The following is a 13,622-nucleotide window of genomic DNA, read 5'->3' on the forward strand; positions in this document are numbered from 1 at the left end:
ATTACCACTTTGGTTCAATCAAGTACAGTAATTTGCTGACTTTCAGAAGTGTCACTCTGAGAATTTTGAGTAAAAATTTGTGTAGAATAGGAGTTTATTTCAATTCAGCAATTTTGGGTACATCTTTTTTGCTATCATTAAATTGTATTGTATGACATGCATCTGCATTATATTGCCCATCACATTGGCCATCCTGTTTTCTAGACGTTTATTGTTAAATTTAAGACTTAAAAAAACTCTCTCTTCATATTTTTTTTTAATGCAGATAGATGAGAAAAAAGAATACAAACAGCAATCCAAACAACAGGACTGACTAATTTTTGATTAAGGGTTATCTGTGGTTAAAACCACAAAATTCCAGTTCCAATTTTTAGTGACGCCACAGTTTCCTACTTGACAGCAAATAGAACTGTAAATGACCTTAGTGATGACTGTAGAATCAGATTTCATCAGAGGGCCAAGATGACTCACAGTACATGACATTCCAACATCGAGTGCAGAGGACAAATACAATTCTAATTAAACCTTGAGCACGATGTGAGCGGATGTTTTGACATACTTAACAGTTTGGAGAGCCAAAAGAGCATCTTGCAACTTTCCAAAAATATCAGTCATTTAATGTGATTAACAAACACAGAATGTTGCAACTTTTACTACAGTGGTCCCAAACAGTATTTTGACACTTAAGCCAGACCTAAAAATGTATGTATTTGTTGCATAAATTTACGTCTAGCATGTAGTATCTGTAGTTATTCCCATTAACTATGGACATATTTCAACATTTGAACAACATTGTCCAAATAATTTGATCTTCATTTTGAATTGTCTATCTATCTATTATTTTATAATTTCAATTCTAACAAACTTAATTATGGGAAATATTTTTCTTAAATAGTGTACTAATACTATCTTTTTTTCAAAATGTGTGTCTTAGGCATCCAAATCCTTTTTGGGGCCACTGTATTTGTTATAACAACAAGGACATCTTAAAGTAACACAAAAATATCATCCTTCCCACAACAACATATGTGCTTTTGTAAATTTGTATTCCTCTTAACCCACAATAAACATACATGAAATTGCTTTGTGTATTATGTATTACTACATTTGCAAATGTTTGCAAATCACATCATCCAAGTGATGGAAATACCACTAAGGATGGAAAAATACAATTTCATGTTTTGCGTGTTTGAAAAACAAAATCGCTGCCAAATGTCCATTGGAGAGTAAAATCCATGCGGGTGGTGAATTAAATTCTTCCTTCCTCTTTCTCTCCCTCTCTCCCTGTCTTCTTCCAACTCTTTCATGCACAAACTCAAAGCTCTGGTTTCTGTCCTTCATTTCAGCAGAGAAAGTAAAAAGTGCACTTTTGGCATCTCAAGCAACCTTGCCGCCCTCTTGTTCAGTCAAAATGAAACAGTGAACTGGAAACTTTTGAATTGACAGGAAAATGGGGCTTATTTATTTATTTATTTTTCCTCCCCTTTTCTCCTCAATTTAGCATGCCCAATTCCCAATGAGCTCTAAGTCCTCGTGGAGGTGTAGTGACTCGCCACAATCCGGCTGGCGGAGGATGAATCTCAGTTACCTCCACATCTGAGACAATCAATCCACGCATCTTATCACATGGCTTGTTGGGCACGTTACCGCAGAGACATAGCGTGTGTGGAGGCTTATGCTATTCCCACGGCATCCACACACAACTCACAACGTGCCCCACCTAGAGCAAGAACCACATTTTAGCAACCATGAGGAGGTTACCCCAACGTGACTCTACCCACCCTAGCAACCGGGCCAATTGGATTCGAGCTTGCGACTCCAGGTGTGGTAGTCAGCGTCTTTACTTGCTGAGCTACCCAGGCCAAATTGGGGCTAAACTTTGAAATAAAAAAATGCTAGAGCAGCAGGACTTTGCAACAGTCTGGCCAAGCAACTGGGTGCACTATTTTCTCTGTAAAAATGCTTCTACATGGCTGTCTTAAAAATGCTGTTAGCCAGCTGGGGAAAAGCTGCACGAAACAGAGGAGAGGAGAAGAGAGGAGAGTTTGTTTTAATTGTGGCTCCTTGCTTGGCTATGTGCCCCACTCCTGAGGGACAGCAAACAAACTCTCCCTCTCTCTTTCAGTCTGTCTCTCACGCACACACAGGAACACTGCCGCAGATGTCATAGCCTAAGTGAATGACCATGTCTCCACAAGGAATTGAGGGCATTTTATCTTCAAGAGGTTCCTTGGAGTGAGGCTCAGCAAAATGAATGGCGAGATGTCGAGATATTTATTTCAGCCATTCTGGTTTGGCCCAAGAGTTGTTTGTCAATTCATGCTTGCATAAAAAGTGCAACTACCTTGTATATGAAGTGTCGCAATGACTGATGAATATGAATATTGTAAAAAGGCATGGTAAGCAGACACAGCTAACAAACAACCCTGAATGAAAATAAAAAAATCCTTTTGTTTTTCTGTGTATCTGAAAGATTTTATAGCTATCTGGGAATTATTAGATCTTTACACAGGACACACTAGTTACATTTTAATTTTTTTATTTTATGAATTTTAAACTATATACAGGGTTCACACACTTTTTGACCAATTAATTAAAATGTTTGTAACCCTGAGTGCTGCAGTCGATTATGATTACTGGATAAGGATTTTCAAAAACCATTTAATAGAGATTGCACTCAAAAAAGCAATTTCTAGCCCATAAAATATCTAAAGCTAAGCATAACCAGATACATTTATATTCAATTTACAAATTTTCCATTACCTTTTCAGTTTTTACTTTTATTGTAATTAGAATTCCAGACCTGGAAATCACCATTCCCTGCTATTTAAATTATTGCTGTCGATTTATTATATAAAAAGATGTATGCAGTTAATCATGTCCTGGACCGTAATAAAGAATATTCCTTATAGCTGAGCAATTCAAGCTTGTAGTACTACCTGTTTTCTCCAGGGGCAGTAAGCAAAAAATTCAGCTGTATAGGCAATGCGCAGCTAAGAACAAACCACACTACTGACAGCAGACAGCACAAGATGAGGATGGACGCATTCTTGCATTCAAACACTTGATGGAGTGCAAATCCGAATGCAGAGATCACAAGACGTGTTTTTCTAAGTTTCAAACAAAGTTTAACTTTATACAGTGTCCCGTCTCTGGACGAATTCACCTGAAAAATTGATAGCTGTGAACAGTAGGCCAATGATTGTTTTTTTTTTATTATATTTTATTGAACACTAACAAAACAATGTACATCACATGTCTGTAACAACACATACAATCAACAACAAAACAAACAAACACTGGGGGCTCATATTACATGAAAAGTGCAATAGCACAAATCAACATGGGATAACACAATGTGTACTATGGGAGACAGAGTTAACAATATATTGCAGTCAATAATAACCACAGATATAAGCAATAAAGTAGGGTTAATATAGTGAACATTAAAATATGTTTTCATATGAATATTATACCTAATCAAGCATTTTGTTCCTCCTCTATTATATTGTTAATATCCCCATGTTCAATAAATAATAAAAAGGGATTCCAGACCTTCTTAAATTTGTCTTCTTTACCCTAAAGAATATAAGTTATCTTTTCCATTGCAATGCATGAAGATATTTCTCTTAACCATCGAGTTATATTAGGCCTTTCTATCTTTTTCCAATAAATGTCGATGAGCCATTTGCATGTAGAATACACATGTCTATCAATACTGGAGTATCCTTTTTTATATTCCAGTTATCTGGATAAATACCAAGAATGAAAAACCCAGGATCCAGTGGTAATCTCACAGAGACTATATGCCATATCATGTTATTCATTTCTTTCCAGATCTCTTTTATTTTATCACATTCCCACATACAATGAATTAAAGTGCCTTTTTCACTGTTACATTTAAAACAACTCTCTGGTATATTGCTATAAATTTAATTTAATTTTACTGGAGTTATATAAGTACGCATAAGCCAATTGTACTGTAACAGTTTTAGTCTGCTGTTAACTGTCAGTGTTTGAGCCTTTGCACATTTTTGCTCCCATTTTTCCTTATCTATCTTCAATCCGAGGTCTTGTTCCCACATGGCTTATCTGGATGCAGATGACTCATGAGAACCTAATAATAACATGTTGTATAAACAAGATGTGTGTCCTCCACCATGGCTGGGTTTAGATATAAATTTCTCCAAATTAGTTAGTTCTGGCTCAGCAAGTCCTTGTCTTATAGCAGTACGTATAAAATTCCTAATTTGTAAATATTTATTTTGAAATTGTAAGTAATATCAGCAAATGACATTAGAACACCATCTTTGTATAGGTCTTTAACTTTCCACAAACCGTTCTCAGCCCAGAGTCGAAAGCCTAAATCCTTTCGACCAGGTATACAATTATCATTCCCCCACATTGGGCTAAATAAGATAAAGACTCTTTTTCCTTAAGATGAATTCGTACTCACCCCAAGACATTTATCATGTTCAGTACTATTGGATTATGTAACCCAGACACACACACACAAGATGAGACAGTCACAATGTAAGTCAAAAAAACTGCTTTTATTGAAACAATAAAAGCAGGCAAAAGTACAAACGGGCAAATCCAGTGAAGAGTTGTCGAGGGAAGCGTAGGGTCAAAAGCCGGGGAATCAAAGAGAGTAAAGGGGGCAAATCCGGGAGAGTAGTCGAGGGGAGCGAGGGTCAAAGCCAGGGTAAACAGGATCGAGAGGCGGGTAAACTAACAAAGAGAGTAGACAGGGGTACTAGGGGAACGAGGAGCTGGCAAGCTAAGGGGGTAATCAAGAGGAGTTCAAGAGGTGAACAAAACTAGACGAGACTAGCGGGGGCAAAGACACGGGAAACTAAATACAATAACCAACCACCGTGAGACGAAAGGGTAGTGATATATATAGGGGCAAGTGCAGGTGTAAACCATGACAGGTGATGAGACGAGTGCAGGTGAAACTAATGTGCAGGAGTGCAGATGACGCGAGTGCAGGTGGTCATAATGTTCTGGGGGATTGGAAACGCGTGAGAAACTCGAGGAAGGGAGATTGCCTACGAGCATGTGAGCGAGTAGGAGCAAAGTGGGCGTGAGGGCTCGAGCGAGCAAAAAGAGCGTGCGAGCTCGAGGGGGCGGAACGAGCGTGGAAGCTCGAGGGAACGGAGCGAGGGAGCAGGGTTCGTGACAGATTAAATGATATTGCACTCAAATTTTGCTGTAAATTTTTTTATTGGCTGAATAAAGATATAAGTTAAAAGGAATCTTAGATTTCACAAATTAATTTTCTATTTCTAGTCATTTAGGAGGAGCACTTGATGAAAAATGAAACATTATCACCTTTAACTGGGATGCACACTAATATGATTGAATATTTGGGAGTTTCAATCCTGCCCTATCATATGTTAGGTAAAGTAAAGATGTCCGGACTCTTGGATATTTATTATTCCAAATAAACTGGATAAACATTCTTCGTAAGTTGGTAAAGAATGAATTAGTGGGGGGCAAAGGGATATTTTGGAAGTTATGTAGTAATTTGGGTAGTATATTCATCTTCAGTATATTAATTCTACCAATTAATGAAATTGGTAAACTTGACCATCTATCTACAGACTCAATGCGGTTGTTTTTTCTATATCTGCCATAATCTGAAGTCCTAAGTATGTAAATGAATCTGTAACGTTAAGACTGGAAGTGTACTGACTGGCACATGTTCAGGGAGGCTGCAACATATGGCGATTCTACCAACTTGGAGGAATACACAGCATCAGTGACCAGCTACATCAGCAAGTGCATTGATGATGTCACTTTCTCCAAGACCATCACCACACGCTCCAACCAGAAGCCGTGGATGACTGCGGAGGTCGCACGCTGCTGAGGTCCGAGACTCTGCCTTCAGAGCAGGCGATAAGGCAGCCCTAAGAACAGCTAGGGCCAAACTGTCACGGGCAATCAGAGAGGCAAAGCGCGCTACGCCCAGAGAATCCACAGTCACTTCCAGGACAGCAGTGACACGCGGCATGTGGCAGGGCATCCAGGCCATCACCAACTACAGGACAACATCAGTTGCCTGTGACAAAGATGCCTCCCTTCCAGATGCGCTGAGCGACTTCTACGCTCGGTTTGAAGTGCAGAACGGCGTGATGGCGAGGAAGTCCACCCCTCCTCCCAACGACCAGGTGCTCTGTCTTACCACGGCAGATGTGAGGAAAACTCTACGTAGAGTCAACCCACGGAAGGCTGCTGGACCAGACAACATTCCTGGCAGAGTGCTCAGAGGATGTGCAGACCAGCTAGCAGATGTTCTTACCGACATCTTCAACATCTCTCTGAGCAGCGCCGTCGTTCCAACGTGCTTCAAGGCCACCACCATCATCCCCATGCCAAAGAAGTCTTCAGTGTCCTGCCTCAATGACTACCGTCCCGTCGCACTCACATCCATCATCATGAAGTGCTTCGAGGGACTCGTCATGAGGCAGATTAAGACCCAGCTGCCCCCTCACTAGACCCACTGCAGTTTGCGTATCGTTCAAACCGTTCAGCGGACGATGCCATCACCACAACCCTCCATCTGGCCCTCACCCACCTAGACAATAAGGACTCATACGTTCGAATGCTGTTCATAGATTTCAGCTCAGCATTCAACACAATCATTCCCCAGCACCTGATTGGAAAGCTGAACCTGCTGGGCCTGGACACCTCCCTCTGCAACTGGATCCTGGACTTCCTGACTGGGAGACCTCAGTCAGTCGGATCGGGAACAGCATCTCCACCACCACCACACTGAGCACTGGGGCCCCCAGGGCTGTGTGCTCAGTCCACTGCTGTTCACTCTGCTGACTCACGACTGTGCAGCAATGCACAGCTCGAATCACATCATCAAGTTACGCTGATGACACGACCGTGGTGGGTCTCATCAGCAAGAACAACGAGTCAGCATACAGAGAGGAGGTGCAGCGGCTGACGAACTGGTGTAGAGCCAACAACCTGTCCCTGAATGTCGACAAAACAAAAGAGATGGTTGTTGACTTTAGGAGAGCACAAGGTGAACACACTCCGCTGAACATCGGCGGCTCCTCTGTGGAGATCGTCAAAAGCACCAAATTCCTTGGTGTTCACTTGGCGGAGAACCTCACCTGGTCCCTCAACACCAGCTCTATCACCAAGAAAGCCCAGCAGCGTCTCTACTTTCTTCGAAGGCTGAGGAAAGCACATCTCCCAACCCCCATCCTCACTACATTCTATAGAGGGACTATTGAGAGCATCCTGAGCAGCTGCATCACTGCCTGGTTTGGGACTTGCACAGTTTCGGACCGCAAAGCCCTGCAGAGGATAGTGAGGACAGCTGAGAAGATCATTGGGGTCTCTCTTCCCTCCATCAAAGACATTTACAGAAAACACTGTATCCGCAAAGCAACCAGCATTGTGGATGACCCTACACACCCCTCACACAAACTCTTTACCCTCCTCCCGTCTGGCAAGAGGTACCGAAGCATTCGGGCCCTCACGGCCATTTTGTGTAACAGCTTCTTCCCCCAAGCCATCAGACTCCTCAATACTCAGAGACTGGTTTGACACACACGTGTCCTGAGTTGCACTTTAATTACTGTCACTTTATAACTGTCTGCTACCTCAATAACTGCTATGTGCATAGAACATTATCTCATAGTATGTTATGTTTACATTTTTAGAAACTGTCATCTTTTTGCACTGAGTACTGGTCGGCGCTGCACTGTCTATTGTCCTGTTCATTGTCAGAAATTTGTTGTACTGTCCTGTACTTTTTGCACATGTTTGCACGTGCACTTTATATAGGTATATATAGGTTTTTTATATAGGTATTTTATTTCGCTGTGTTGTCTCATGTGGTCCTGTGTTGGTCCTTTGTTGTTTTTATGTAGCACCATGGTCCTGGAGGAACGTTGTCTCGTTTTGCTGTGTACTGTACTAACTGTATATGGTTGAAACGACAATAAAAACCACTTGACTAAGTATGATAATTTTGACTTTTCCTATTGATTAAGAAATAAAATAGAGGATTTAGATGAGTTTATCTTATAGCCAGAACATTTCCGGAACCTTTAAATAAGATTGAGTATAGCGGGAATAGATTGGCTTCAGAGTTCAGTAAGGAATAATAAAATATCATCTGCATATAGGGATATGTAGTGTGTTATTGAGCCAATCTTAATTCTACTTACGTTGCTTTCAGCTCGCACTGCAATAGCAAGTAGTTCGATTACTAAGAGAAACAAAAGTGGTGACAGAGGACATCCCTGCCGGGTTCCTCTATTTACTTTTAAAGGCCTAGAAATGATTCCATTGGTAGATTATGTTAAATAATATGGAAATAAACAATATATACGATGCTAAAGCCACATTTTGCATTGTCTTATCAATGCTTTACTCAATAATATATATATATTATTTGTAATTATTTAAATATAAATATGTATAATTATTTCATCATTATATATAGAATTATTGTTATTTGAGGGGCTTTCTAAGCAAATATTTATTATTTGCTATTAATTGCAATTAATTCTATTAATAATCGGCATGCCGTGTAATTAATTAAATTAAACATTTGAATCGATTGACAGCCCTAGTTTAAATTTTATTCTACAGAAAAAGCAGATCATTGTTAGATGAAGATTATTGATCAAATAAATACTTTAACTTCTTATAGTTTAAAAGGATTAGTTCACCCAAAAATGAAAAATATGACATTATTTATTTTTTACCCTCATGTTCCTGCATGGAACACAAAATATGTTAGGCCTCAGTCACCATTCACTTTAATTTCATCTTTTCTCCATACAGTGTAAGTGAATTGTGACTGAGGCCTAACATTCTGCAAAACATCTATTTTTGTAATCTAAGGAGAAAAGAAAGTCATACAGGTTTGAAACAATTTGAGGAAGAGTACGTGATTACAGAATTTTCATTTTTGGGTGAAATAGCCCTTTAAAAGCTTCACCCAACAAACAAGTCACCAGCCATTTTCAACGACTAAAAATTCTATTACAGAGAAAACTGAGCAGCCTAATAAATGGGTCAAGCTCCCTGCTAAACTTAGTCTCGTAAAAATAGATTCCCTTGTTACAAATCGTGCCACTATATTACAGAAGACACCTTAATGTGTCTCTGAGAGCCTCATAATTAATTAATAATTAATCATTCCTTACATTTATATAGTGCTTTTCTAGGCACTCAAAGCGTTTTACATAGTAGAGAGGGAATCTCCTCAACAACCACCAGTGTGCAGCATCCATCTAGATGATGCGGCGGAAGCCGTTGTGTGCCAGTACGCTCACCACACACCAGCTATTGGTGGAGAGGAGAGTACAGTGATGTAGCAAATTCAGGGATGGGGATTATTTGGAGGCCATGGTAGATAAGGGCCAATGGGGTCATTTAAAAAAACGGACAGTTTGTATACTCGTGTATTTCAATATGTATGCCATAAATGTTTAGGACACGATTAAGAGCCTTTTTTCAGTTTCTTTTGATTTTGAAGTTTCTTGTGTTGCTGTTGTTTTTTAGTTTTTTTTTTTTTTTTGCGTTTTTCTTTCATTCAATTTAAACTGTCAAGCCGAGAGAATTCCCAATTAAAGACCTCAACAGAGGACGACTTTAGCTAACATCCGCTAGGCAATCTGAAAGCGTAAAAACACAGTGGGAAGGAGTGCCGAGCAGCAACCACAGTTAATGAGATCTGGGGGGAAAGATGGAGCACTAACAGCCATTCTGCTTCAGTCTGGGAAACACTGTGGCTTGGTGTGGAGTGCACTAAATGATAGGGTTCCTGTCTCTCAGAGAGAACAAGGCTCAGAAACAGCCAGGGTGTTACAAATGAGAAGCAGCATGTCTGAGAACTTTAACTTCACAAAGTCTGTTTACTGGTGAAGTGATGTATCTCATCTTTCATTGATAATTCCTGCAACTTTAAACGGTTTAATAAATTATCAGTATACGCAAATTCTCAAATGTTTCTGTAGAATTGCCAAATGCCAAATTTTTCATAGCACATCCTTAAATATGACACCAAGAAACTTAAAATCAATCCTCCATTGTAAATGTACTCTAAAGAATCATCTGGTCAGCAATATCTGAAATCCATATACAATATGCAGCCATATTTCTCAGCAGCAAATCCTTTTCTAACAAAGAGATTATTAAGAGAATGGGTATAATTTGTCTTACACAGTAGGGTAAAAGTCTGAGACCACGTTGGAAATATGTGACGAATTTGTGACATTGACCATGTTACCTTAACTCCTTAGTACAAAAGGTCAGATTTTCTCCCTGAAGCACACAAGATGCTTTTTGGAACACTTTTAGATCATGCTGGGATAATATGGCTCATCAGGTCAAACTTGCAGAGTCTATCCCAGCTCTAGCGCATGCTGTCATTAAACAAAATGAGGATATTCCAAACACTAAAGTATTCTTCAATTCATGAAAATGTTCACGTATATGTAATAGATGTATACATATATTCCTTTTGGACGCTGTATCTCTATAGATGTTTTACTCATTTAGAAGGTGTTTTGATCTGATTTTAGACCTTTTACTGTGAGTATCTGTGGAGAGAGACACAAAGATTGAAATATTCCAGGATATTCCAGGTCCAATACAAGTTAGGCTAAATTGACAGCATTTGTGGCATAATATTGATTACCTCAAAAATTTATTTTGAAATTGTCCATCCTTTTCTTTAAAAAATAAAGCAAAAATCTGGGATCTAGGAGGGCCCTTACAATGGAAGTGAATGGGGCCAGTCTGTAAACTTTAAAATACTCACTGTTTCAAAAGTATAGCCACGATATGCATGTTAACATGATTAAATCACTAATGTGATAAACGTGATAAAATCACTCACTAACCTTTTCTTTGTAACGCTGAAGCCAATTTTACAACTTCGTTGCCATGACGATGTATTGTCAACAAACCCTAAAACTCTAAAATGACTGTAAACATTAACGGAAGTGCTTTTATAAAATTACAAGCTTCATATTCCTGCCTTTAAACCCTCAAAAAATTGGCCCCATTCACTTCCAACAAAAGTGCCTCACTTTTCTTTTTTTTTCTTCATTTTTTTAAGGAAATAGGAACAATTTATAGGAACAATTTATAATAGGAAGAAATTATTTTTATGCCACAAATGCTGTCAATTGAGCTTGACTTGTATTGAATGCAGATCATTCCTTTAAGGCTCGAAAAGTAGTAAAGATTCTTCTATTCTTGCCTAACCACCAACTTCCGGTTGCACTTTCCACTTGTGTTTTAAACTCACTCTATCCATTGTACAACAGTCTTCAAGGCTCAATGAAATGCTCTTCTCTCTACAACATCTAAATAAAGACACATAGACATGGTGCAAACTCGGCGTAGACTGCAAATCATTTTTGCAGAGACAGCAATTAGACTGTCTTCTCAGACTGCTACAATTCAGGGCAGTAATACCGGGTCACTGCAAACCCTCACCTTGAAAGTACCGGCATAATCATCAGGAGTGACGCCCTCCCTGCCATCCTTCAGAGCGATGAGGGTGAAGCCACGAAAGTAAGATGGGCTGGAGGCATACAAACTCACTGATAGACAAAGAGAGAGAGAGAGAGAGAGAGAGAGAGAGAGAGAGAGAACAAAAAATAGGTCAGAGGTAGCAGAAAGGAGCTTAACAGTAGGTCGGATCTCAACTGTGTGCCAGCGCTCTCGCATTCAGCATGTAAGTTTGCCTGTAAGTGTGTGTGGGTTGTGTGAGTGCTTGTACACGGAGCAGTGAATACATATGCATGTACAAGCACGCTGGGCATAAAACCCTCATAAAAAGCCATCTGCTGCCTAATGAGGGCTACTTATATTAGGTTATAGAGAATTTTCATACTAAACCCAAATTAATTGGGACATGTTCAAAGTTATCCTGAGACGAAAATTAGCCTATTTCGTAAACATCCAAATGCAACGCAGATTTTAGTCTACACAACGTTGTGTAGCATTTTCTTTCACCAATATGACTTGTTTGTACAAATATTTGCCAAATAAAACACTTTCCAGTATTTTTAAGCACCAGCTAATATAAATTCGTTATAAAGCCTCCGCCAATGCCAACTCGACACACTTTGTTTTTGCATATGTTGGTGCATTAGGTTCATGCAAGCCTCTCAGAATTATACAGCAAACATTTCTCTAACTAACCTCGGTAAGTGCTCCCAGGTTGGTAAGTTTCTGGGTCTCCTTCAACTCTGAGGCGAAACTCGTTGTGTCCTCTCCGCGCGCCCCGAGTCTGTGTCTGTAAGATCCGACAGAATCTGTCGGATCTCGCGCGTCTCTCTCCGGTCTCTCTTCTAAACGCTTCAGCATGGATGAGAACCACGTTTAAGAAAATAAACAGCACAACCAGAGCGTCTTTATCCATCATTGTTGTCTGACCACCTGGCAGCCCAAAGACAAGTTTAAAGTCTCAGTCCCAAGATAAGCAGTCAATGAACTGGAAAAAAAGACGCGTCAAAACAAACAGAATATCCGCTGCGGCATAAATCGAGCGGATTTGTCTATTTCGGGGTCCGTTCACGGAATAAAAGAGTGCCCATTCTAACTGAGCAGATCTGAAATGTGGAGATTGCGGACGGTTGATAGTCCCGTGCACGAGGAGCACAGAAGACTCAGATGTTGACTTTACTCACACTGTGAAATATCCTTGATAACCGAGCAAGGACCTAAAGAGAATTCAGCTTCAGTCGGCAGACTTTACACAAAACCTTGACAGAGGGAGCAGGGGAGAAAGCTCGCCAATGTTTGAACAGCCGTGAGCTGCCGCGGAAGGAAAGAATCACAGAAGGGTTGCGCACTAGAACGGAGACATGTAAGATGATTTGGGGAACTCCGCCTGTTATGTTTGTTTATGCAAGGGAATTATTGCAGGGCGTGTAGTATTGATATTTTTAAAACATTTTAAGAATTAAATACATTTTTAATACTGGTCCTTCACCTTTTTTAAAAGGCTAAATAAATTATTTAATTAAATACAAATTATATAAATGATTAAAAATCTTTCAGAATAAACAGATCGTGATCATTTTTGTAACCATTTAGTTTAAACAATTTGGACCCTTGATATTATTCTCTAAATAGTCTAAAAGAACCGTGAGTATTTATAATTCACAACCATCACCATTAAATACGTTTGTTCCTCTACAATACAAATGTATGAGCAATTGCATACTTTGCATCTCTGCCTGATTAGACGTTAGAGACCCAGACCAGTAGATGTCATTAATGCACACTGACTGAATGCACTCATGTCTATTGGAAATATTCCATAATAATGGTTCCCCTCCCTTTGCACTATTCAGTTGGCCTGCACATGGGGAATTATTACAGGGGACTCATTTCAGAGAAATAACACTAAAGCCATCTTTACACTGGTGGCACAGAAGCAGCATCTGTAGTGGCATTTGGCTGATTGGAGGGGGCATATGCATTTACACAGCTATTACATTTGCATAAATAATGGTATGAGAATAAAGTTTTAAATATAAAATTATGAATATAAAAATATGAAATTAGTATGACGTTACTGAATACTTTTAAATATGAAACTAAATTATGAAATATATGCTCTG

General features: G+C 39.5%; 1 protein-coding gene across 1 annotated transcript in view; it reads right to left on the reverse strand.

Annotated features, from left to right (window-relative positions):
* spon1b (spondin 1b) overlaps positions 1–12,848 on the reverse strand; it is an 86,716-nt gene extending 73,868 nt beyond the window's left edge. Inside the window, exons 1-2 of the mRNA XM_052120156.1 lie at positions 12,196–12,848; positions 11,485–11,591 (exon numbers count right to left, since the gene is read on the reverse strand). Of these exons, the coding sequence (XP_051976116.1) occupies positions 11,485–11,591; positions 12,196–12,418 (330 nt within the window). The 5' untranslated portion in view covers positions 12,419–12,848. The remainder of the gene's footprint in view (positions 1–11,484; positions 11,592–12,195) is intronic.
* Between the last annotated feature and the right edge of the window lie 774 nt (positions 12,849–13,622).

The sequence above is a fragment of the Xyrauchen texanus genome, chromosome 46, assembly GCF_025860055.1.
Source record: "Xyrauchen texanus isolate HMW12.3.18 chromosome 46, RBS_HiC_50CHRs, whole genome shotgun sequence".
NCBI lineage: Eukaryota > Metazoa > Chordata > Actinopteri > Cypriniformes > Catostomidae > Xyrauchen > Xyrauchen texanus.